Raw genomic sequence first — 26567 nt, 5'->3', positions numbered from 1 at the left:
GATGCAAAGTCACGGATCTTGGAAGCCATGAGGCCATCTGACCCATCCTTCATCTGCACAGTTACACTTAAGCCTTCCCGTAAGGTTCTTTATCTTCTTTTGAGTAGAGGACAGATTGGGCAATACATCCTAGGGGCCCCATTTGATCTTTGTCAAAGGGACCTCATTTTAATGGTTATCATTACAGGGAAGGGTTGGTTAACTTCTGAATATCAGATTCTTTGTCTGTGAAATGAGGAGGCTTCTTAATGCAGGGTTATTAAAAGAGTGTGAATCGAGTACTAACACGTAGCAAGGAAGTGATAAAACTGACCTCCAACTCCAGTTTAAGCATCTGAGTCTTTTTTTTTATATGTGTAGTGGTATTTGATAAATATGAAATACACTGTTCAATAAGGGCCACTTCGATAGCAATATTTATATTTATTCCTTAATTCCTTTACACAAAACCTCTTGTTGACCTATTGACCGTTCTTTACTATGACTCAATTAATACAAGAAAGAGCAGCTGAAGGACAAATTATGATTTAAAAAGGGTGGTTGATGAAGACATATTAAGAAACATTAGTCATATCATGGCATAGTACAATCAGCCAAAGTTAATCAGTGGAGAGCTTTTCAAAGCAAAAAAAGATTCACAAAAGTCTAATGTTTTTAGGAAAGAATGTCATCAATCTGTTTCAAGATCTGAGTTCACCTAATGTTAAGAGTAAAAGACGCATGCAGCGTGGCTGCTCTTCTCACCCTTAAGAGTGAATGGCCTGTTGAGATCATCAAAGAAAAACTCCTATAACCTAAAAATGCCTACTGCATCTTGAACCAGGTCCACAAGAAGACGTTGCTAGATTTAGCAATTGTCTGTGCACCCTAACGCACCCTAACGAAAGTAGGTTTTAGAAGGACTGAATTACATAATGAATCGCTCTACCTAAAAAAGTTCTTGGGTCTCTCCTTCAGCACGACACTGCTTGCTGTTGAAGTGCAATTCCAAGACAGCCCATCAAAGATCCCCAGACTCTGGGATTTTGCTGGATTTCCTGTTTAGAGATTCCAGCGAGAAGGCCGTTGGAGAAACAGGTCTTGATTCTGGAATATGCTCCATTCTGTATTTTTCAATGTAGGGTGAAGCTACTTCCCAAACCTGAGAATCAAGGACAAAACAAAGTCAAAATGTTGACAGCATTGTTTTCACATGTCATTAAGCATCAGCTTCATCTGAAGCCGAAACATCATCTATACCTGACAGCTGTCTACTTGCTTTTATTTTAAGCAATGTGACACACAATTAGTCTTTGGTGGCATTCACAGCTTTTCAAATACAAAGTCCAAAACTTTTCTAAAGTTACCATAAATGTTTTTAGCTGCTTACTCTTCAAAAGCAAAACAAGCCAATAAACAAATAAAACCTAGAGAATTCAGTGTGGACAGAATTAAGGAAAGTTGCCCAAGGTCTGACCGTGAGTTTTCTAAAGAAAGTCTTGAATGATAAAAAGCAATGGATTTCCTCATTAGTTCTAAAGCAGGGGTGTCCAAACTGCGGCCCGCGGGCCAACTGTGACCCGCAATCCATTTTTAATTGGCCCGCAGCAAATTCCAAAATATATTTAGTTTACTTAAATAAACCAGGTGAGGCAATACATACTTCACCTCGAGTGAGTAGCCCAGCTGTTTGTGTATTTTACCACATATGGCCCTTGGTAAAAAACGTTGAAAAAAGTTTGGACACCCCTGCTCTAAACCCTGCCACACTTGCTCTGTCTCTTAGGCCCTTGCTACTCGAAAGTGTGGCCCTGAGCCAGCCAGCAGTACCAGCATCACCTGGGGCAAGTCAGAATGTCAGCCCCACCTGAAACCTGCTAAATCGAGATCTGCATTTTAACAAGACCTCCAGGAAATTCACACACATATTACAGTTTGAGAAGCACTGCCTCAGTCAGACCTTTGTTTAGCTTTTACCTCCAACCACCAACCTATTCTCTGTCAAGCATATCTTCTCAAATTAAGGCCCTGTTTTTGGTTTACAGCTGCTTTTTATCTGATTGCCACAAACAGCCAAGGAGCACTTTGTGCTATTCTTTTGTATCACTTTAGAAAATGTATTCTTTCAAAGGCTAACCTCCTCAAAAAGGTATCGCACCCCCATGTTCATTGCCGTTATTTACAATAGCCAAGCCATGGAAGTAACCTAAATACCCATCAATGGATGAAAGAATAAAAATAAATGTTATAATAGAGCTATTGTTCAGCCATTAAGAGAAAGGAAATCCTAAAAAGAAAAAAAGAGAGAGAGAGAGAAAGGAAATCTTGTCATTTGTGACAACACAGGTGGACCTTGAAGGTATTATGCTAGGTGAAATAAGTCAGACAAAGACAAATACTGCATTATCTCACGTATATGTGGAATCTAAAAAATAAAATAACACCAAACTCATAGACACAGAGAACAGATTGATGGTTACTAGAGGTGGGGGGTAGGCATGTACAAAATAGGTGAAATGGTCCAAATGTACACACTTCCAGTTATAAAATAAATAAGTCATGGAGATGTAATGCACAGCATGGTGACTACAGTTAATTATACTGTATTATATATTCGAAAGTTGCTAAAAGAGTAGATCTTAAAAGTTTTCATCACAAGAAAAAATAATTTTGACTGTGTGTGGTGACAGATGTTAACTAGACTTATTCTGATCATTTTGCAATATATACAAACACCAAATCACTATGTTGTACACCTGAAACTACTATCATCTTATACGCCAATTCTATTTCAATTTAAAAAGGTAAACCTTTCACATGCTTCTGTACTAGCAGCAAAGTTGGCAAGTACGGGGCTCCCTTTCAAAGAGTGAAGGGCACTCTTAGAAAGAACAGGTGTGAAGTTCCAAGGGAAAAATCGTTCCCCAGAAGCAGAGCAGAGCAACAATTCCAGGGGAAATCAAACAATTCTACAGAACACAATACCCACAAATTACTAAAAAGGCTTAAAAAAACTTTACAAAACATATTTAAAAAATGAGTCCGCATGCTAGGTGTCTGTCCCTATCAGACAAATCGATAATCAAAGCAGCTAGAGGAAATCAGCAGTAAAGGGAACTGTCTCTCATCTAGGATGGTGGGCAGGACACAATAGCACTAGACAGACCCACAGCCCTTTGAAGCGAAAACCTGGGACTTTGTTTTCTCTTCAGATCTATGCAGGCATTGGGCCAGGTGATCGCCATAGCGTTACAGGAAGAGAAAGTCCTTTTAAACGAAAGAAAGCACGTTCTAGGTAAAGGGGGTCCATGAACCTTTCATCTCATTTTCTCCCCACAAATGCTTGTTCCAAAACTCCAATTAAAATAAATTTCAGCTTCTAATCCTTAGATATTCATTGTCTGGGTGCAACATGGGGTATCAGAGCTTATCAAATAGCTTCTTGGTTGCTTTGCATAAGAAACATTTTTGTTGCCCTCCAAGGAATAGCCAGAAAACAAAAGAATAAGACCATGTTGTTCCACTTCCCACTCCCACTGTACTGTCCCATAATGACCCCAAACTAAGACATAAGCCAAGTAGCCAGCTTGCCTTTTGCTCCACAAGCAGCCTGTGTGCTGCTTCGATGTCTGGGGCCATGAAGCGATCTTTTATCCAGGGCCTACAGAGAAAGCACAGGAAATCGTCAGCCAAACATTAACACTGCCAGTTCACAGTGCTGAAATGGTGTCACTTCCAGGGACCTGTTAGACTTTACCTTACAACAGAGCGCACCAGGTCATAGACCTTCTCCAGGGGCGTGGTTGTTCTCAGGGGCCGGAGAAACTCTATGCCCTGGCAGGCTGCAAGGAGCTCGATGGCCAGCACTAAAACAAGAGAGGTGGAGGGGACCACTGATTAAATCTGACTTCCTGCTCGAGGGCCAGAAATCACACGGAAGTTGACTGCCATTGCCAGCCAACTTACAGATGGATGGTTCTCTGTCTACTGAGAGAATGAAGCTGCCTTGATATTTGGTTACAGTTATAAATCTGCTTTTCTAACCCCCTGTTATCTTTAATGGTGTAAAGGGGAGAACAATCCAGGTAAATGTCTCAGTGCTCCCCTTCTCACCACATCTAATCAAGCCGGATGAGATCTGTTTCCTATTTCCACTTCTGTGCAAATTTCAATTTATTTTTAGACTTGCTGGTCCCTTTGGCCTAAAATACACCGACTTTCATCAAAGGATTTAAGGAGCCAGTGAATGAGGCAAAGAGTCTTTTGTTGCCGTGGGACTGATTCTATAATGTCGGTTTCAAATCTTCAAACTCAAAGGCTCCCAAGTCCACTAAAACTGAAATTCTAGAAGCTGGTGTTTGGATGTCTTCTATCTTCATTGCAATGCATCCCAGAACAATTTATTTTGTGCATACCTCGCTTCCTTTACAAAACTAATATTGCATCCTTCCCTCCAATTAGCTGGCCCTATTCATTCTTCAGGTCTTAATCTTATATACTCTTTCAGAGATGCCTTTTCTCATCCCTTTAGACTACATTAGGTTCATTTATATCCTCCTAGAGCTCTATTCTTTAATCACAGTTTTGTTAAGTGCTACAAAGAGTTGCCAAATTATTGTCCAATGTCCTCTTTTTTGGTTAGACTGTAATTTCCAAGAAGGCAGAGAGAAAGAATATCTCATTCATTGTTTAATCCACTGTGGATTATCAAGTGGTAGCTGTCTTTCCACCCCAACCAGGTGGAATTATTATCTTTCTGTGCTCCCTATGCAATGAAGAATCACTAGGTGCTGTAATAAGCAGGTACTTATATTGTACTTTATATCCAGCACCATTGTATTCCAAGAATTACAGGTATTTGTTTAATATCTGTAATCAAAGCAAACTTAAGTAAAAATGAACATGCTTGAAATACAAACTGCCAAACTTTTGTTTTAAATTGCACCCGCCTGATATGAATGGATAGAACTACATTAGAAGAGCTAGATCTATAATTTGGACCTATAGTGTTAACTTTATTGTTATGCAAACATCTGAACACCAAGTCTGTGCCAGGCACTGTTCTAGGTATTCTAAGTCCATCCAGCCAAGATCCCTGCCCTCATGTAGCTTATCTTCCACTGGGAAAGACAATCAAGCCTAAGTATGTCAGGAATACGAAGTGATATTAGGGAAAAAGGGGGGGGACAGAATGATGGGTGCTGTTTTAGCAGATTAAACAAGGATGGCATCTGAGGTGAAATCTGGGCAACTAGGTAGATGGAGTGAGGAAGTAAACCATGCGAAGTCCTTTGCGAGCAGTGTTGTAGGCAGAGGGACCAGGGAGGACACCGGTGCGCGAGAGAGATGTGTCCTTGGAAGGTACAATAATTGCACTGTGGTTCCAGGGTAGAGAATGGGATGGAGAGAGGTGGCAGTGAGAGCCAGAAGCCAGGTCATGCTCTGCATGGTCCTTGTAGGCTACAGGAAGGGGGTGGGATCTTGTTTTGAGCAATAGGAAGTCACTGGCAAATTTTCAGTAGTGGCACGGTATGGTCACAATTACGTTTTAAGAAGCTCACTCTGGATATTGTACATGGTGACTGCAGAGAAATGGTAGTGAAAACAAGATCAATCACAAGGAGATGAAAGGGCTTGCTTTGGTGTCTTTTGAAGGTAAGGTTGATTTACTGATGAACTGGAGAGAAAATCTGAGAATTGATTAGGGTGGCTCCATAAGCTTTTGGCCAGAGCAACATGTTCAATGGGGAGACCATTTTAAGAATGAACATTAAGAATACACTGTGGTAGAGAGATAATAACAAGTGTTGGTGAGGATGTAGAGAAATCAGAGCTCTTTGGTAGGAATGCTGGTAGGAATGTAACATGGTACAGCCATTTCTGGAAAACAGTCTGGAGGTTCCTCAAAAAAATGGACATAGAGTTACCATATGAACCTGCAGTTCCACTCTAGAGAAATGAAAACATATGTCCACACAGAAACTTGTGCACATATGTCCATAGCAGCATTATCCATATTAGCCAAAAGGTGGACAGAACCCAAACGTCCCTCAACTGATGAATAGACAAACAAAATGTGGTATATCTATACAATGGAATATTATTTGGCCAGAAAAATGAATGAATGCTACAACATGGATGAACCTTGAACACATTTCACTAAGTGAAAGAAGACACTCACAACCTTCCCCCCCCACACACAGATTATATGATTCCATTTATGAAATGTCCAGAATAGGCAAATCAATAGAGAGAGACAGTACATTAATGGTTGCCTAAGCCTAGGGGGGTGGGGGATGGGTAGGGAGTTTGGGAGATTGATAGGTAAAGAGTACAAGTTTTCTTTTTTGAGGTGATGAAAACATTCTAAAATTGGTTGTGGTGATGCTTGCACAACTCTGTGAATATATTTTTTAAAAAGCTGAATTACACTTTTTAAATGGGTGAATTTATGATATGTAAATTGTATCTCAATACAGCTGTTTTATATATATATATATATACATATATATACATATATATATATATATATATATATATACAATGCTCTCACATTTATCAGATAGTGATATTCTTTTGTCAGCCAACTGCTTCCAATACAGTTGCAAAAACCAAAAAACTTAGAGAATAATGCCTAAAGGAAGGCAATTTCCCTTTAAAAAACAAAACAAGCAGTAATTAAGAAAGCAGGGAGAGGTGGGCCTAACCCAGGGTCCACTTATGAAGTATCTTTGCCAAAGAGGTTGGGTCAACTGCAACGTACAGGAAATGCCTGGAACAGAGAGCAAGTTAAAAGTACCACCACCAGGAAGCTAACAGGTAAGTCCAAAATACTGGTCTCTATCAGAAAATTGACCTGTTTTTTAAACTAGTTAATGGCATGGACAAAAAAAGAAAAATGGGGGACATGGGACTGTTCTAGATGAAAAGAAGCGTAAAACCTTGATCACCAAATTTAAAATGTGGGCTTTGAATCCTAATTTGAACAAACCTACTATACAGACATTGAGATAACTGGGAGAATTTGAATATGTACTCAGTGATGATACCAAGACTCATTGGATGTGATAATGGCATCTTGATATTTAAGAGTTAAAGTATGCAGGAAGAAAATAATATGGGGATTTGTTTGAAAATAATTTGAGAAAAGCAAAAGAAAATACGAAGCAAATGTGCTAACTGTTGAATCAGAGTGAAGTGTGTCTGAGGTTCATGGTACTAATTTCCTACTTTTGAATATATATTGAAAGTCTTGTGTTTTAAAAAAGCCAGTGGATGAACCGGCTTAGCCAGCAGGTGTGTGTCTTAATCTTCAGCAAGCATCAGAACCACCTGGAGGGCCTGTTACAACCAGCTTGTTCTGCTGTCCTCCCTACAGTTTTGGATCCAGTTGGTGGGTCTGAGGAGGGGCTTGAGAATTTCTAACAAGTTGCCAGGAGATACTGATGCTGCTGGTGGAGATTCCACTCTGAGGATCACTGGCAGCGTCATTTATCAGCCAGGCCTGCCACCCGAGCTGGCTGAGGTTACCTTGCTCCACGTGCTCAACGACTCTGAGGGCTTTCCTTGCTGACCATCCTCCCATGGAGACGTGGTCTTCCGTGGCCGCGCTGGTGGAGAGAGAATCCACAGACGACGGGTGGCACAGAGCCTTGCTCTCAGAAACTGCAAGAGATCAGTGCAAGAGAAATATGTTCCCAACAGGAAAAAGTGCCCACATGACCTGGGTTTTCCCAAAGTGCTCCATGGCATGGAGTATCCGCTAGTTATCCCAGCACCAGATGGCCCAAAATTCTTTGGGAAAAAGGAAGTAGGTTGTTGTTTTCTTTTCACCCCCGCGAAGCGAAAAGGGCTCGAAAGATATACTGATTTTTGAGATAAGAGTGGGATGGAAATTGTAATATTACAAAACGCTGGAAGCATTGAACATACCAGAGAGACTAGGAAAAAAAGAAACGTGGTTATTTTCAGGTACTGGAGAACAATTTGGTTGTGTCACCAGAGGAGGTGGGGTTGGAAATCAGTTGTGGCATTTGGGGAGTGAGGCTGGCCTTACAGATCTTGGGCAAGAAGTTTTAACAATTTAGTCTGGTCAATGATGACATAAGTGGATGTTCTGAGTTTAAGCAAGAGGTTGATGGCTGCCAGAGATATCTTGGGGAGGTAAGGGAGCTTGAGAGATGACCTAGATTAATGTCTCTCAAACTATAATGTGCGTATGAATTACTACTGGATCTTATTAAACTGCAAATGTTGAGTTTCAGGTGGGGCCTGAGATTCTTCTGTTCTAACAAACTCCCAGGTGGTGGCTGTAGTTTTGGTCCAAGGACCACATTTTAAATAGCAAGGACCTAGATTACAGAGTTCCTTCTCCACAGCGTCAGAAGCCTGGAAATGTTAAAACATCAAAGTATTTTCCCTCCCTTCTGTGACATTGAGAGTGACGCTTCCATTGTTTTCTAGGCTACAAGGGATCCTATCTGAGATAATGTAGCTATAAACTAGGGTGATCAACTCATTCTGGTTTACCCAGGACTTTCAGTTTTAGCACTGCAAGCTCTGGGTTCTGGGACCTTGAACTTGCTGCATGGATCAGCCGGCCGTAGTTGAGGCTTGTTCAGAAACATAAAGTACAAGTGGCCAAAAAATACCGCCAGTTTCATTTTATAATGAAAGCAAGCTGAACGACTTTAGTAGGCAGCCTGGGAAACTATACACATTCAAATGGGGCTTCTCAAAGTCCATAATATTCTCTAGAAATTAATTACCACTCCACCTGCCATATTAATGTGGGAAATCGCTACTCTTTGGAGTGGTATTTTAGTAAGCAGCTAAGTGAGCAAATAGAATATACTGGACAGAGGAGAAGGTTAATTCAGTGGCTCTTTGTTTGTTATCTGTGTTGAGTTTTGGTGTGAGGCTTAGGTATGAAAGGGGTTAGGGATAATATTAACTAATACAGAGGGTGCCAAAAAATGTATACACATTTTAAGAAAGAAAACTATTAAAATTATAATGCTCAATATATACCGATAACAAAAGATGAATACAAGTCATGTTTGACTTCTGCAATTACCAGAGGGGCTCAAAGTGGTTACCATCAGTATCCAGACACTTCTGATTATGGGGAACTACTGCTTGAGCAACATTGACCAAAGTGTCCCCTTGAATACATTTTTTTGCACCCCCAGTATTTATTTAGTGCCAGGCATAGTTCTAAGGCTTTATATGTATTAATTCATTTAATCCTCAAAATGGCCCCACTAGGTAAATTTATCATGCCTGTTTTACACAGGAGTAAACCAAGGGTAAATAGGATTGAAACTTGGTTCATATCACACTGTAAATGGCAGAGCTAGGATTCGAACCCAGAATTTGTTCTCTTAATGAACCACCACACTATCCTGCCTCTTGGGTGGGTTTGCCAGATAGAAATACAAGATGCTCAGTTAAATTTGAATTTCAGGTAAAAAATATTTTTTAGTGCAAGTATGTCCCAAATAATTCAAATTTAGCTGGGCCTCTTGCACTTCTATTTGTTAAATTTTGCAACTATGTTTTAGGATTAAATATTGATTTAAATGAGATCCTCATTAAATAAAATGAAAGCACAGATTTGGGATCCAAAATGCCTGGGCTTCAATTTTGCTCTACTTCTTACTAGCTGTGCACTATTGCATGAGTCACTTCTCAGATCTTCAGGTATTTATCTGTAAAATGCAGATAATATCAGTACCTCCCTCATGATATTGTTGTGACAATTAAGTGACTGAATGTAAGTGAAGCCCTGAGTACTTCCTCTGTGCCAGGCCCTGTTCTGATGAGTTACTTATTTGTCCCTTACAGTCTTGGCTCAGAAATCAGCTAGATTGAAGCTCAATTTTCATAAAGGCATCCTCCTTCTTATAAGCATTATTGCGTGCTGTAATCACAGTGTTCATGGCTAGTATATCTAATGAAATGTTTCCAAAGCGTGATCATTCAGGTCCTTTCAAGTTTCACCATTAAGTATAAACATCTTTGTCTTTTTCTTTCTGATAATCTTCAAATTGAGAATAGGGGGAAAATTACGCAGATTAAGTTCATATGTGATGTCAAATTGCTTCCTACAGAGAAATTGTGGAAACCTTGTTGTTTACAACCTCACTATGTATTCTTGTGTTTCAGTATAATGTTGTTTAGGTTTTATTTTATATTTTTTCCCCTAAAAACAATTAAAGAAGCAACCTGCTTCTTTACAACAACCTGCTGTATTTCTATTGAGAAAAGTGGGATGCTAATGAAGTTAAAAAAGTGAAATCTCACTCAAACAGAAAATTTGGTATTTCAGGTAAAATGGAAAGGACTTTCAATGAACAGGCTTGCATTCTGGGAAAAGACCAGTGTCCTTACCGAGGGCTGCAGCTGTGCAGTGGGCTATCATGAATCCAGAGTTCAGACCACCTTCAGCCACCAGGAAGGCAGGCAGCTCGCTGAGGGAGGGGTTGCAGAGCCTTTCGATTCTTCTTTCGCTAATTGCGGCAAGTTCATGGACACCAATGGCCAAATAGTCCAGGGCCTGAAAGAGTTTCTCAATTCAGTTGGCCTATATTGGAATATGCTTTTAGGGTCAGCAACAATTCTAAAAAGCTTACTTTGGCTGGGTATTCACCATGGAAGTTTCCTCCAGAAATAGTCTCTCCCCTGTTGGCAAACACCATCTTTCAAAGTAGGTTAAGGCTTGAACATACATTTGCTGATTACTTCAAGTATAAGTCTTTTCCAATCTGCTTATTTTTAACATTGAGGTGACAGCTTTTATAAAATGTGGAAGGAGAGTCTCTCCACAAGCAGTTGTTGACATAAAGGGACACACAACACAAGCAAATAAACAAAACCTTAAAGAAGAGTTGTGTATACGCAATTGGGGGCTAAAGAAATATGAGGCATGAAATGATGTTCTCTCTTGAGATTAGAGATTCTTTAGCACCATAACTGTACTAATCTGGTGGTTAGTACTTGCCCTCAAAAAGTTTATAACCTGAAACTAACAGCAGAGACCACGAACCAGTTCAAGAGCAAATTCTATTTTTTCAATGGGCACTGTGAGCCTGTGCTCCATAGAAGAACCTGCTGAATGACCAGACTGTCTGGGACAATTGATTCAGGGAAAACTTTCAAATTCTCTACTCAGTGATCGCAGCAATGGCGGCCAAAAGGTCGTCCCAAACCTGTTTAAGTCAGACTCACTGAATGTTAGTATTCTGAGGGATCATTCCGTTCTTTCATGCACTTCACTGAGACCAACAGGCACCCAGACAAAGGCAATAACAGACCCTCCTTCTAGGTTCCAAAGAGCTAATTTTCACCTACTGAGCTAAAGAATATTCACTACTTATTTACAACGAGATCACTCTGTGTGAGAAATGGTCTGACTTCCAAAGAGCTGGAGCTGCGTGTGTCATATTACCTTAGTCAAGTTTGGAATTACCCTTTTCTGTACATATAACCATGAGCCTGTTAGGCCTCGCTCATGTTCTTCTCCATGAACCCACCCCAACCACAGGACTTGGTCTTCTCTCCATTCTCTGAATCCTGATAGCAAGTGATCTTGGCACCAATTTAGAACTTAAGCACATTCTGTTGTTCTTTAGTTGTTCCAAATTTGTTGGCTATTAGAGTATAACAATTAGATGTTAACTCCCGTAATATCCAACAACTTTGTAATAGGTGCTCTATATCTGCAAAAGAAAATTGAGAAAAATATTCTTTCAGGTAACACCAGTATTGCAGGAGAACTCCCAAAGATTAGTCTATTGGAAATTCATCAGCAATTAAGAATCTTTAATTGAGGGAGTAAAGGATTTTTGGCTAAAATTTTTGCTGAGGCAAGTGGTAGGGGAAGACTTTAGAAGGGAATTATTACCTCCCCAATTTCCCATAATTTAATGTGTTTTTTTTTAACTCTATTTAAGATATCCTTTAAAGTCTAAATTACCCTTTCAAGTCTAAAATTATGTTAAGTGTAGAATGGATACCTCTCTGCAGTCCATGAGCTGAAACTGAGACAAGACTACATGGAGTTCGAGAAAACTAATACTCCATTTTGGGAGTGGGATAGTGTTGAGGTAGGTTAGTGAGCTGAGTATTACTTAATGTGGGTTTGACTTAACTGTAAAACAGTCTGAGAGGACATAAAACATACATCCTGAAGTAAGCCTGTCAGAGAAGCCACACAGAAAAGTTCTTGTGAGAAACCTTATCCAGCTGTTGTGAACCAGTCTTCTAACCCCGGCTGTGAACTGCTTTCAGGGCTGCTGATTCAGCATTTCCCCAGTGTTTAGAACTGAGGCAGACATGAGTTTGCAACAAATAGATTCCTAGGGGGTTTGGTGGTCTTCAGGCAGTATTGTCTCTGTGAAGACTTTGCCAGTGTGACCCTTGACTGATCACAGCAGCTCCTGGGGGAACTAAGTGTTCACAGAACATTCCACAGCAAAAACTGCAAGACCCATGCCATGACAGAAAGAAGAGCTCCACCTTTGAGAAACGGGTGTTGTTACTATTCTTAGTACAAATATGGAAACACTGATTTGAGTAAAGTTCATGTCAGGCACAAAAACTTGGGATAGGGAAAGCCATAAGTCTTTGATTAACACTTCGGTACGTGTTAAGAGGTTGCCTTTTGTTTAATGCAGCATGCAGTCAGTAGAACGAGGAAGGCTTGCCTACATGCCAACCTACCCAGGGTCTACACAGCCACAGTTGTGTTGGAGGTCTTCATCCTTCTAACAACAACCTCAGCAGTGGGTTTTAGGGCAAGTGTTTTCATGAAAGTTCTCAGCCAATGCTGGAAATATCTCCTTTAATCTCTAATGGGTCAATTTTGAAGGCACAGCACATTAGACTCCAAACCTGAGATCAGGTTCAGAGCCAGGCCTCTGCCACTTACCAGCTCCCATCTGGAGAAAGTCACTTAACCTCTGGGCCTCAGGTACTTTGTGTATGAAATGGAGTGACAGAACAGAGAGGCTACAGAAAATGAGCACTTCAGAAGGTCTTAAAATGACCGGCTGAAATTCTATAATCACAGTCAAAAGATACAGGATTATCTGTCGCACTGTTTAGTTCCGTGGTAATGATTTTCTTCACAAATGCTATTGTGTCATTCGCCACACCATGAACCTAAAATATAAGATTAAATAAGTTAATACCTGGAAGACACTCATGGTGCCTGTCACAGAATCTTATATTCTTATTAGAATAGCAAGAATATTTGAAAGTGGGATTTATTTTTACTGTAAATTCTTCAGCAATTCTTCCCCGTAGGCTGTTTTGATCTAACTAAGGAGAATAGGACTTGCTCAGTACTAGGAAGTGAGGGTATTTACTCTAGAGTGGACTCTATTACCCGACAGACTGGAATTTGGCACAAGCTGAGCTATTGTTTCATTCTTAGTAAGTCTATTGATCTCTCATTCAACTAGCTACCATATGCAAATGAGTTGTAACATCTGCCAACACAGGTCATTTACATTTTTTATGTAAAGTTAAGTCTCACAGACAGATTCATTTATGATGATTTATGTCTGCCTATTAAATGCAGATAAGGGTGGCACTTGAATTTTGATTCTTTCCTGTGAACATCCCTGAAAGGCTGGGTCTAGTTTTATCTAACAGGAAGAACAAGTAAAACTCCATTAACCGGTTAGGATGATGTTATTATTAAGAATTTTAAAAAGTGAGCACACTAAATTAACACGGCCAGCTTTCTGTTAGATGTCTCTGCAAGGCGGCTGAGTAAAGCAATTGAAAAGGAAACAAACAGCTTACTACGCAGACTAGAAACTTTACAATAATTGGACAAATGGAAGTATGATCTACATAATTTTTAGTAGAGGCAGTAAGAAATTTGGGTTATAATTGACAATGACATGATTTTACAACGCCTTCCTCTTTTTGGGAGGCGGATGTGGGAGAGAGAAAGGAAGCTTTTTGTTTGCTTGTTTACCTGTGGACAGCAGCGCAAGGTGTATGCGTCCTGAACATGATCACAGAACCTGTGACTTTCTGCGGAAAAGATGAAGAGGAAACATCATGTTATCCATCCCCCCCCCTCAAAAACCAAATAAGCTCACTCACATAAGCATGCCCAGACCTGCTATTTCTGATGGATGGTGATCCGAGTCCAAGAGTGACCGAAATCGAAAAGAAACTTCAATTTGCCCAGGATGAGGGCGAAGACTATGAATGTCTAGAATTGATAAAGGAGAAAAAGTCTGAGCAACTCTTATATTAGAACGAACTACAACGGATGGCTCAGGACCATCCATGGTGTGCTAACACAGCCCTCAAAATCCCAGGGTTCCTTAACCTCCACTTAGAATAAGAAAGCGAACACCAAAAGCAAGATTTTCCTGTTGTCTTTATTCTTTCTACTTTCGGTATCTGAGTGCAAATTATGTGTTGAGGCTACTGGGAATTCACCTGAAGACACTGAGCTACCCTAAAAATATTTAGGCTTATAATGGAAAGGAGCCCTGTAGTGGCTTAATTTAACTAAGTAATTTTTAGACAGTTTTTCTGTCCTACTATATATAACAGTGGAAAGTCTTTCAAACTCACTACATTCTAGGTAAGCTACCACTTCTACAGTTTTCTTTTTCCTTCCAAATTTCTAATGGGGACCAACCTGAGTTCCACTATAATTCTAAAACCCTGCAAACAGATTCCTACAACAGCATATAGTTTGATGGGAGTCAGACCTGGGTGATCTGGGACAGGTCATTTAACTCTCAGGGTCAGCATCTGTCTGTCAAATGTGACCATTTCAAGGACCAAGTGTGGCATAATTTAGATGAAACTGTTGCAGCATTGGGAATGCCATAGGCACTTGGGTGTTCTCCTTCTTTCCTACCACCCACCTCCACCACTCCTGTGACTAAAGACCTCAACCAGCCCACCCTACCAGCTCTGGTTCAAGGAATAGCAGCTGAAAGGAAGAACCACGCTGACCGGTATCGAAGGCTCTGGTGGTGCCTTTCAGCACCTCCAGGGTCAAGGCGGCCACGATGTCAGCCTGCCGAGCAATAGCACTGGCTCTCTCCACAGCTTCGCAGCCCAGGGAGGTGATCATCTGTGTCCCATTGATGAGCGCCAGACCCTTTGGGGAGGGGGAGAGAAGTTTCCTACTGCATTTATTATAACAAGCCTGTGAAGTTGATTTAGTGTCTTTTGCTTTCCTAAGAGAAAAGTTAGGCTGTCAGCTGACGGATGCTGATTCAGGGTTTCTGAAGTACAGTGCAGAAGTGCTTATTTAAGCGCTGGAGGACTAAGTGCCATCCTATGTGAAGTGGTTACTATAAATCTGCCAAATGGAATAGCTAGTAAGTATCCCTGTTCTCAAGGCAGCAGTGTAGCTCCAGTGTACAATGCATATAAAATCTTTAGCTCTTAATTATTCTGCATTTCTTTTTAAACTTCTCATCATTGTAGACAAGACACCTTGAAACATGTGTGGTCCAAAAATCTTGGTTTAGAGCATCCTAAGGGATGCTGGCTTAGAGTATCTCTTAGGGATCCCTAGAGATCCTGGTGTGAAGTTTAAGTTCTTAGGTAAGAGAGCCCCTAAGCACGTGTGGCATGAAGAATCTTTTAAAGGCATATGGAGGAGCCCTTTCTTTGGGGGACAAATTTTAACAGACATGTAAGTCACATTTATTTTAAGAAACTGGTGAGACTGAAATTAAGACTGAAAATAGTGCATAAAGACTTGTTAACACAAGCAGATTTTCCTTGAATCTCCTTACCTCTTTTGGTTTCAAAATAATTGGTTTCAGCCCATGGGCTTCCAGGACCTAAAGAATAATTTAAAGAAATATAAAAAATGGGTATCAAATGAAATACCAGCCTATTTCTAATTTCATGAGGGATCTAATGAAAGATCTTTAAGCCCACAAGTCTGTCTTATAAAAGATTAGACCTACATGCATTGGTTCTGTTCATCATCTCTGGTCTATTCTCTAGTTCTATCCTTTAGTCTGAAAGCAGACTTAGCTCTCATATAATATTCGTACCTAAATCAGGGGCTCTAGTGTCTACAGAGTCAACCCTAAGTTTTGATTTCTATGTGCTTTGTGTTCAGTGCCCACTTTAATGATTCACCTTTCTCCTGCTGCTCCCTGGGCACATATGCCCACCTGTACTGTGCTAAGGCTGGGTTCCTGACTATCTGTCTACACTTCCCTGCCTCCAGAGCTTGACATAAGACATCCTCTCCCCTCCTCCTAGTTATCTAAACACTGGCAGAACCTCAGAGCAGGGCTTCTTACTTGTGGGGCAAATGTGTGAACACCAGTGAAGGTATGGGGTGGGGTGGGGTTGTTGGCCTAACAGATGGAAACACAATCCTGAAGTGAAATGGGCTGAATAATCTTCCTCCAAAATAAAAGAAGTGGAAGCAGTCACTAGGTTAAGGTCTCTATAGGCAAGAAGAAAGACAGAGCAAGCACCATTTACTAGGTCAATTTCACAAATTTATGAGAGTCCCTATTAAACACCCAATTCTGTTCTAGGTGTTGGACTGGGGCTGGGTTAAGAAAGACGAGCTCAAGGGCAATTACAGTGATAGAATATTAAGTGCTGCAGGAGGTAGGAAGTGGGTACAGTTCAGTGGAATACAATCGCATAAAATGCCAGGAGAGCACAAAGGAGGAGCAAAAGGGACAGAACGGGGTGGGGGTGGAGGGCATGTGGAGCCAGAAGAGCAGAGAGGGTAGTTTCCCAGGGGACTTATCAGAAGGAGGAACAGGAGTGAGAAGGGGAGAGAAGAATGGACCTGTGCTGGTCCCTCTGCCTGGGCCACAACACATTCCAGCTGTAAGGCCCCTCCCACATCTGTGATGTTGAACCTTGGCAGGGAGGGATGAAGGATGCCAAACAAGACATCCCTCCTGTAGGCCACTTTGAGTTCTGCCTTTCTTCTAAGGGCAATGGGAAGCATCATGGGTTTTAGCCAGGATACGTTCAGATTTGCTGTGAAGGTGGTTGGAGAATACTGCACATGCAGACATCATCAAGATGGGGCTGCATGGCAGAAAGGTGATCTAGAACCTGTATCCCCATAAGGATTATCTATTGCTTAACTTCTCCCTCCTTCTTAGTCCTCGCCCTCTTGCTTACTGTTTGGGGACTTCCCAGCAATTGATCAGAGATGGCACTTCAAATCATTCTTTGGGCTTCTCTGATGGAATTTGGAGATAAATGAAGAAAATATTAAAGTTTTATCAAAAACAAGCCTTTCTGATTAGCCACCAAGGTGGGAGCTTGGGGAGGGAGGAATGGAACCTGCTTTCCAGAGGCCATAGAGTAAGTGTTACGATGCTTAGCTTTGTACCTGTGAGACCAGCAACTAAAAACTTGCGACAATGTGTGACCTCCCGGATAGGCACTGGAAGTGTTTTAGATGCAGAATAAATTCCTGGATCAATACTGGTAGCTGTATCTTTTCACCAAGGTGATCACTGAGTCCAGAGGCTGACAGGCCGACAGTAGAGTATGGAAGCTAAGAGCCTTGCCTAATTTGACTTCCAAGCTTTGATTTTCTCATCTATAAAGTAAGGACAACAGCTGCTCCCTCCCTGGGCTGCTGTAAGGATTAAGCGAAATGAAGCATGCAATATACCCAATGCCCAGTCTAGGAAAAATACTGCACATGGAAGCTGTTATGAAAGTCTTACGTATTTAGCGTCAGCCCAGCCACTTTTTGGAGACCACATCTTCCCTTCTCCAATTAGCCCAAGGGCAAGGTGAGAGAGTGGAGCCAGGTCTCCACTGGCACCCACGGTTCCTTTCTCTGGAACATAGGGCAGGCAGGAGGCTGGGAAGGAAGTAGGTATCAATTACTTCAGGAGTACTTCATTCTGGCTGTCCCCATTTTGCCAGCGAGACCAACCACCCCCAACAGGATCTAGTATCACTTTACAGCACAAATGGCACAAATACCTGAGGAAAGACAATTCCTCAACCACAACTAATGCTTAGGTGACCTGGCTGAGCTACTATAGAAAGAAAGAGTGAGGGGGAGGATGAGAGAAAGAAAGGCAGGAAGGGAGAAGGGAGGAAACGAAGTCCGGGCACGAAGGGAAGAGGACCCTCCCAGTAACCAAGCCTTCTCTTGTAAGCCTCTCTACGTTTAGACTTTCTCCTAAGGACAAAGGGAAGCAGCAGTACAGGTGTTAGCCAGGGTATGCTCAGATTTGCTGTGTGAAGGTGGCTGGCGGAACATTACATGGAGAAACAATCAAGATGGCAGAAAGCTGATCTGAAACCCATATCCTCATAACGATTATCTGTTAACTTCTTCCTTCTTGGTCCTCTGCCCCTTCACTTACTGTGCATGTTCCAATCTGACCTAGAAATTTCAAGAATTCTAGCAATGCATCTTAAAGACGTGATCAGGAACTAACTGTTGTTCCTTATAGACTTGTCTCTAAGAACAAAAAGTTACAAAAGATCTCAATATGGAATTAAGAGATTTTCCTATGACCAAAAGTTGTGTGTTGCCATTAAAACCTGTTGGAGAATGTCTGGAAACATGTAAATATTTACATTAGAAAAGTAATATAAAATGTTTCAGGCGGATAAGGTTCACCAAAATGTTGATAGGGATTCCCTGGAAAAGAAAGTCATAGGCAACATAATCTCTTCTTTTTGCCAGATTCCTAGTCACCCGGTCTGCCACCTTAGTACCACTTATAAGTGGACATAGTTTTATAGGAAATTCCCAGTAAGTTACAAAAAAAAAAAAAAGGCTTTGTTTTTCTAAGTAAATTCAGATGCCTGAGAGCAGTGTTTTTGCCACTGCTAAATAATGTCAATAGAACAAAGCAGTGCCACCCACAAACCAACTTCCAGATCGAAGTTCAAGTCACCCTGGGGAATTCTCAGAACCCTTAGGGACCCAGGGGTGCCTTAGACTCGCCCATAAAGCATACATATGTGGGTTCATGGCCAAAATTGTACTAGCTGGGATTGTAGGGCAGACCAGGATGGGAGCAGAAATAAACTGGTGCTGGAATCATGACTGGTCTGTTTAGCACAGCCCCATGCACAACAGAGGGTTCATTCAAATTGCTATTCACTGATCAGCATATCACATCTATGAATCACTTGTGTCCGTAGAGTGGGAATTCTAGCATGTGTTTTGGTCTATGTGACTGCCCAGCCCTGCTTCTCCTCCCACTCCTTCACCACAAAGAGTGCCTGAGCCTCTGCTGACCTAAATGTTTATCATTATTTGTGAGAAGGGACAATGGCCTCCCAAGCATTTCAAAGCTTGTCTCCATATTTTAATTTTGCTATCCCCTGAAGTAAGCTCCAAAGAGTTGAACTGCATCATATCCTAGCACTAGATGGCTTCACGATCACAAGCAAGTCTTTAATCTCTTTTCTGTTCTGTCTTTGGGAGAAGTTAGACTTAGTTATTTAAGTCTGGCAATCCTACCACTTGGGGAGCATTATGATTTCAGATTCCCAGGCACCAACCACAACTATTGAGTCAGTCTTTGGGATGGACATCCAAGATTCATGATGTTTCCCAGATGATTTGATGCAACTTCTCTAACTACATTCGGGCACCACTGAATCAAAGTTCTCTCCAGCCCTGAACTTAAGCCCAGACTTGAGGGGCTGGTTCCAGTCTTAAAGATGCCAAATACTAAGGGAAGGATGATAGAGAATGGGTTAAAGTACACAGAGGTAAGCTTCTCTGCCATAATCCCACACCTTGGTATCCTCCTTGCCAAACCCATTTTCCATTCATCTCCATTATTTTATGTCTTCTTGTCTCAACCGATTCTTCACCAACCCATCAATCAAGTCTGCCCTGTGGGACATGCCTCAGTGGACGGGTTGGGGATCCACTGCATTACCATTAAATGCTTCGATAACTTGTTTGAGGGTCTCCAGGGAAATGCCGCTGTATCCCTTAGCTAAGACGTTGATCCTTAAAGCCAAGAGCATCCGACATCTCTCAGGGATTAGTGGTTTCCCAACACCTACAAAACAGAATTGATGTTTTCTAGAAGAGAAACAATATCTTTTCCACCTTCTGACTGCCTTTATCTCTCAAATCTTTCTCCACTTCTTGGGACGGCCAGATGGCTCAGTTGGTTAGAGGGCGAGCTCTGAACAACTGGGTTGCTGGTTCGATTCCCACATGGGCCAGTGAGCTGTGGCCTCCACAACGAGATCAAAGGACGACAACTTGGAGCTGATGGGTTCTGGGGAAGCACACTGTTCCCCAATATTCCCCAATAAAATTTAAAAAAATGTCTTTCTCCACTTCTTGACTCAGGTAGTTGTACTGCTCTCCCTCCTGTCTTGCTTCTTAAAGTCCCATCTTCCAGACAAAGGTGAAACCCCAGTTTTGCCTTCTCAGTTCCCCTTCTTGGAACATTTTTAGTGAGCCCCCACCACTTGCTCAAAACCTTAGACTAGAGTCCAGACTCCTTAGCACAAGTTCCCTTGCAATCTGATGGGAGCTGATTCTTGACACACTGTCCCATCTCTCCTTGTCCTGACCCACTCATTCCCTGACTTTCAGCTTTAATCCATTTCCTGAACGCACCACTCTCTTGGCATGATTGTATCCAGGCTTCGGTCCCAACCCTATCCTTCCACCTGGCCTGTTCCTTTTTTGGAGATTCAGCTGGAAGGTGGTCTTGTCTGATGCTTCCTGCTTCCTTGCCTCCCCTCCAGCAGAACTGGCACCTAGTCCTCGTGGCTGTTACAGGATGTCCCACACTGAGCTGTACTTTATTCATCCAATCCAACAAGACCTAGGAGGTACCCAGTGTTTGGAATGGTTTACCTGCAGAATGTGAACGGACTAGGTTGACCTGGAGCTCCCTAGGAGAGAAAGGAAAAAAAAAAAAACAAACCCTCTTAAACACCTCTTGGTAAAAGTTTCCCTCAGCTGGAGAAATGAAAGGAGGGATAGTTAAACCTTCGGAGGGACAGGATGAGGTAGCGTGAGGCAATGGAAGAAAGCAGCAAGCCTGTGTTTATAATACCAACTCCTGGGCAAGTCAACCCAAGCCTCATCCTCCTCATCTGTAAATTGGGGCAAATATGAATTACTTCCCTTTTTGAAAGAAATCTCAAAGATGGGGGTAGGTGGCATGTGAATGTGTGTGCGTTTGGTGGGGAGGGCAGGACTCCAACTTACTCTAGCTTATTGATAGGAATTACAGTTCTGGCAAATTTCCCAAAACCAGTGGTAATGCCGTAAACAACTGGAATAAAAAAAAACAACCAAAAACCAGATGTTACACAATTAGGTTCAGGCCATGTTTTTTAAGTCTATGAAAATAATTGTATGACACAAAGGGGAAAAGATACCAGTTTTTTCTTTTATGATGTGGTCTATGACTTCCCTGGATTTTTGCACCTTCTTTTCAGCAACTGGGGTGAGCTAGGAAAACAATTGGTTAGAGCTGAACACACTGAAGACTTCCACACACAGCAGAAAAAAAGGCAGAGGACATCCTTCTCTTCCCGCCCCCATACCTTTATTTTGTAGTATCCCTTGCCCAAATTGACCAGATCCTCTGTGGTCAAGCTGTCCCCATCTAAGTCGATGTACTGCACAAAAGAAGGGAATCTCCATCAGTCCGAACAGCTCAGTTGCTTGTATAAGCGAGAAGGGAAGCCTTAAGCAGAACCAAACTTTGACACTTCAGAGATTTTTATCATTGCTGGGACACACTAACATGCTCATTTAAAAGACAGCGTGCTTAAGAGGAGGCCGAGTAAGGAAAGTTAGAAACAAAAAAGCATAATGACTTTCCCTACTACATAGAACTGGTCAAAGTCCTGTCCTAACTGATAGTGTTTGCTCATAGATTTTGCTGACTCTCCCCACCCACTTCAATGGGGGGTGGGGAAGGGGGCTTAATTTTCTTAACAAAAGAGCAGTTGTTTTTGAAGCTTACCTTTTCAGGCTCTCGGTATTTGCTGTATCTGAAGCCAACCAGGTAAAGAAAAATACTGGGGAGTATGGAAGAGCCCCAGCCCCCAGAGCAGGCCAAGGAGCCTGCAGGAAAGGATACAGGTAAACTCCTTCTGGCTGCGATGGAATGAAGTCAGGCGACATGGCATCCCCTTCTATAACTGGAACAAGAACCCAAGAGGAGACCCCTTACAGATCACAACCGAGAGCCACTTTTGGCCTTGCTGGCAAACCAAGGAAGGACTCTTCAATTGCCTTTGAATTCTATAGACATGGTCGCTTTAAAATGACTTAGATACTATCAAGTGTTCTTAGCGTCTTTACAAAGAAGGAGAGCAAAAGGCAGAGATGTAGGTGACAGGCATTGCCCCGGCTTTAAGTGAAAGTTCAAGATCCAACCCCCACCTCTACCCCTGGCTTTGTTTTAGATATGAACTCCTCTGTGCCACTGGCCTCTAGTGGGTGAAGTTGTTTTGAAGGGCGAAAAGATCTTCACCTTCAAGTCTGTAAAAATAATTGTGTAACACAAAGTAATTCAGTAAGTGCAAAGGGGTTCAGACCTACAGTCCTGAGTTCAAATGTGATCTTTGCTTCTTACTAGATGCCTGAGGAGAGATAAGACCTCCTTTTAGAGTCTATTGCCTCATTATAAAAGGTGGATAAGAATCTGACCTTTCTCGCAGGGCTGTGTGAGAATCTGAGGCACACAGAGGCCTAGCGGTGCCTGCACACAGCCCTCACGCATTTTCCCTGGAGTGGGGATGACAATGCAACCTCCCTCGGAGGGATGTGAGTACTATGTGAGGCCATGCCACGTCACATAAGCTGCTCCCCTCTGGCCACTCACCCACTTCCACGAACTCATTGTCCTCCAGAGCCACCTCAAGTGGGTCCTCATTGTCCAACAGGCCCAGGCCCTTGCAGCGGCGCACGAGAAACTGCACGTCGTCCACTGAGGCAAAGCCACCATTGTCTGGCTTGTTCTTGACGTATCTCCGCACGGCCTCGCGGCCTAGCCAGCCCACCGTGAGCTGCGCATCCCGGCAGGGCACGGCCAGCCATTCTCCACGCACGTGCACTGTGTACCTGGGCATGGCTCCCTGCCTCTCCTGTGGCCCGATGAGGCCACCACAGCCAGGCCGCGCCTGCACCTATACCGGTGACAGTTACTGGTGACAGTCACCAGGAGGGGAGAGTTTTATCTGGCAGGGACTCCTGAGCTGTGGTTGGTGGGGAGGCCAAGGATAGACTTTCAAAATATGCCACCTCCCTTGACTTGACTCATTCACGCGTTGGACAAATATTTATTAAGGGCCCAACGTTGTCTCTTTGGGTTTTTGCAGTTGAGCTAGGGGCAGAAGTGGGGGACCTGGAGTGCAGGCAGGCCAGCCGCCTGTCCACCTGTGACGCAGCCCTGCTGGCAGGAAGGCCTGGGGGTCCTATTGCATGCTGGCCCCCTTTCTTCAGGGTCCCTGATTTCTCCCTCTCCTGGCTCGGGTCTGCATTCTCATCTCTTAGGGCAGCTTATAAACACCATGTTCCTGTCTTTATCTGGAATTACTCAACTGTAAAATGCACCTTGCTGGCCAAGTGTGACACCAGGGAGTGTGGCAATCCTCATTCATTTGTTTATTCCACTAACATGTGTTGAGCAACTACTCTTTGCCACTGCTAAGGTTTTCTGAAGCTGTCCCTCCACAGAGGGAAGCTGCAAAGGCCAGAGATCATTTTTATAACTAAAGGTCATTGTCTGGATGAAAGAGCCACCATGGCGTGGACATTACAGCTCACACAACCATGGCTGGCACTCCAGCTCCAGCAAGTATTCTCCAGAAAGTAAGTTATTAATTAGCCTTTGCTTTCTCTTCAATAGACAAAGATGCTAACTGTCTCACTGCAGTATTTCCTGAATCTACCTGGGATCAAATCCTGGCTCTGCCATTTACTAATTGTGGGACCCCTGGCAAGTTATTTGACTTCTCTGGGCCTCTGTTTCTTCATCTATAAAATGGAGATAATAGTACCTATTTTAAAGGGCTGTTGGGAGGATTAAGTGAGTTCATATGTGTGTGTGTGTGTGTGTGCGTGTGTGTGTGTATATATATATATATATATATATATATATATATATATATATATACCTTAAAGTAGCACCTGGGACATTAGAAATGCTACAGAGTGTTTGTGATTATTATTATTTGGACTTTAATACTCGAGATACCTATATTGCTTTATAAATGTTCTTTAATCTTGGTACATGGATAGCTCTAATCCAATTAAGCTTCTTCAATACAGATAACTGCTCCCTGCACCCAATTCATTATCACTAGTATGAGGGACTCTGAACAGCAGGAAAAAGGAATCAAGCAGCATTTTAGTAGGAAGCCAGTTTCTAGAGATTTGATTATTGCAATAGGAAAATCCTGAGAAAACTGTTTCCACTAAGATAGACTTCTGGGGCTAGAAACATTTGCTCACAGAGAACACCCACACCCAGCATCTATTTGACAGCTTCCCAGAATGTGTACAAATCAAGAGATACCACCCATTCAGCCTTATTGAAACTTGCGCTTGAGCCACCCACACCCTGACCACACTGGAATTTGTCCTCACCTGAATTCGATATCCATAAATCTTAAATTCCAATACTCGACCTTCTGACCATGACCTTATAGCATTCTAGCTCTCCCCTTACTTCACTCATCTCTGCCCTTGGACCTGACTTCTGGTGAGTTCCTTCTTCCATCCACCTCCCACCAGCTTCCATACTTCCTTTCTTAGGAAGCTGGTGCCCTAGTTGCTCACCTGTACCACTTTCTTCAGCACTTTGAAATTCCTTTATGACCCTAAACCTATGCCTACACTCTGAGACAAACAGAGTCCTAACAACAAACTTCTATCTGTGTTCACCCAGCTGAAAGGTTCTGCTACAGAAACTCCTGTGATGGTGTAGAACATGGCATTGGCTGTGTACATGCCACGCCCCCTCAGAGCTTTCCAAACATTTACCCACTCCTCGAGGGCCTTTTCAGTATCCACCTCCCCTAATTCTCAGAGGACAACCTTACCTCCTCCTTCTGAGAAAACTGAGGCCCTGACACATGAAGTACCTTAATAAATAAGATACAGTGTCTGCCTTCATGGTGCTTACTCTCTGGTGATGACATATCAGGTGGACTGATAAGTAGTCCAACATCCCTGTGTCGTAAGAAAACCCAAACTATGCAGACACTCCAGTTGCCAATTCCAGCTGACCTCAGCTTTTGCGTAATCCCAGGCCAGATATCAGAATATGAGGGAGAAGCCTCCAGATGACACCGGCTCCCAGCGGTTTGAATCACAACCAGCCATTTGAGGATTCCAAGCACAGGCCCTAGATACTGGAGCAGAGACAAATTATTTCCACTGGCTCCATCAAGATTCATGACCCAAAGAACTCCTAAGTCTACACCTTTACTTATGTTATTCTTTCTCCACCTAAAACACACTTCCACATTTGCTTGGCTAGATCTTCCTTATTCCTCAAGTCTTAGTTTATGCCTTCTCTTTTCCATGAAGCATTCCCTAAACCCTTTGGTTGCGGTTAAGTGGCTCTTCTCTGGGCTACTTTAGCATTCCTCGTCTTTAACATTCTGCAGACATTACCTATCTTTATTCACCCAGAAATTACGCATACACCCAGCCTGACACCTAGACACTCAACATGTTTATTAGAGGTGAATAAATGTAGAGAGCCAGCCCCAGGTAAATCTGTGTAGACGCTTGTCTTTAGCGCCCTCTACCTTCCTCATAGCACCCTTCAACACCACCCTTCAAACAGCCCTTGCTTTTATTCACTTTCAGTATCGTTCATTAGCAATAACTGAAAAATGACCTTAGCTTAGAATGTAGAATATGCTTAGAGCGCAGGGCAGGAGAAGCCTTCAAAAACATCATTTGGGTCCATGGATCTGCTGAAGTCTAATCACTTAAGAATGTGATTACATACCAGGGATTTGAGGACTTTGTCCTCTGGTATCCCTGGGACAGAAGACAAGTGAGAGCAGCGTCTTGAGAAACAGAATCACATTGCAGTATAGATACGTGTCCAAACAGAGAGAGGGGCTAGGGAGAGTGAGAGCAAGGGGAAATCTCAGGAGTACAGGAATGGACAGGACTCTGTCTCTGGTATCTGCCCTACTTTTTGGGTGATTAGTCCTACCTGTTTTAAGACTTTTGAGGGGTATTTAATGATGGTATACCCCACCCACATTTATACTCTAAAACACGACTCCTCTGTTATGGTTTATTTGGCCAGGGGTGGACCCAACCTGGGTCAGTCTCACCTCTGGAGATTGGAAATTGAGAGAGCCTCTCCATGAGGTAAGAACTATTTGCAACAGTAAAGCCGGGGTTAGCCAGACTATATACAATGTGGACTAGAGAAACAGAAATGAGTGACAAGAGTATTGATGGCTCTGCAGTCCCTGGGTGTCAGTTTCCTTCTGTCTGCCCACAGGTTCTGAAATCTCCCCCTACCCTGTCTCCTTAACATAATCCTCCTTTCTTCTTTCTAACTTCTAGTCATTTGGGTTGCTGCCACTTACAATGAAAGAAT

General features: G+C 42.4%; 1 protein-coding gene across 1 annotated transcript; it reads right to left on the bottom strand.

Annotated features, from left to right (window-relative positions):
• Positions 1-405: 405 nt before the first annotated feature.
• HAL (histidine ammonia-lyase) lies at positions 406-23064 on the bottom strand (the record flags this gene model as incomplete). The annotated part of the gene is made up of 20 exons (XM_081058887.1): positions 406-1141; positions 3571-3640; positions 3737-3845; positions 7510-7644; positions 10372-10537; positions 10614-10679; positions 13063-13143; positions 13970-14028; positions 14117-14212; positions 14974-15121; positions 15768-15815; positions 17697-17836; positions 19890-20015; positions 20831-20868; positions 21188-21254; positions 21361-21433; positions 21529-21603; positions 21954-21981; positions 22071-22131; positions 22818-23064. The coding sequence occupies 20 exons, from the start codon at positions 23062-23064 to the stop codon at positions 1001-1003; spliced, it is 1974 nt and encodes a 657-aa protein (XP_080915013.1). The 3' UTR covers positions 406-1000.
• Positions 23065-26567: the final 3503 nt, after the last annotated feature.

This window comes from Rhinolophus hipposideros (assembly GCF_964194185.1).
Source record: "Rhinolophus hipposideros genome assembly, chromosome: 9".
NCBI lineage: Eukaryota > Metazoa > Chordata > Mammalia > Chiroptera > Rhinolophidae > Rhinolophus > Rhinolophus hipposideros.
This window is presented reverse-complemented; position numbering and strand designations above follow the sequence as displayed.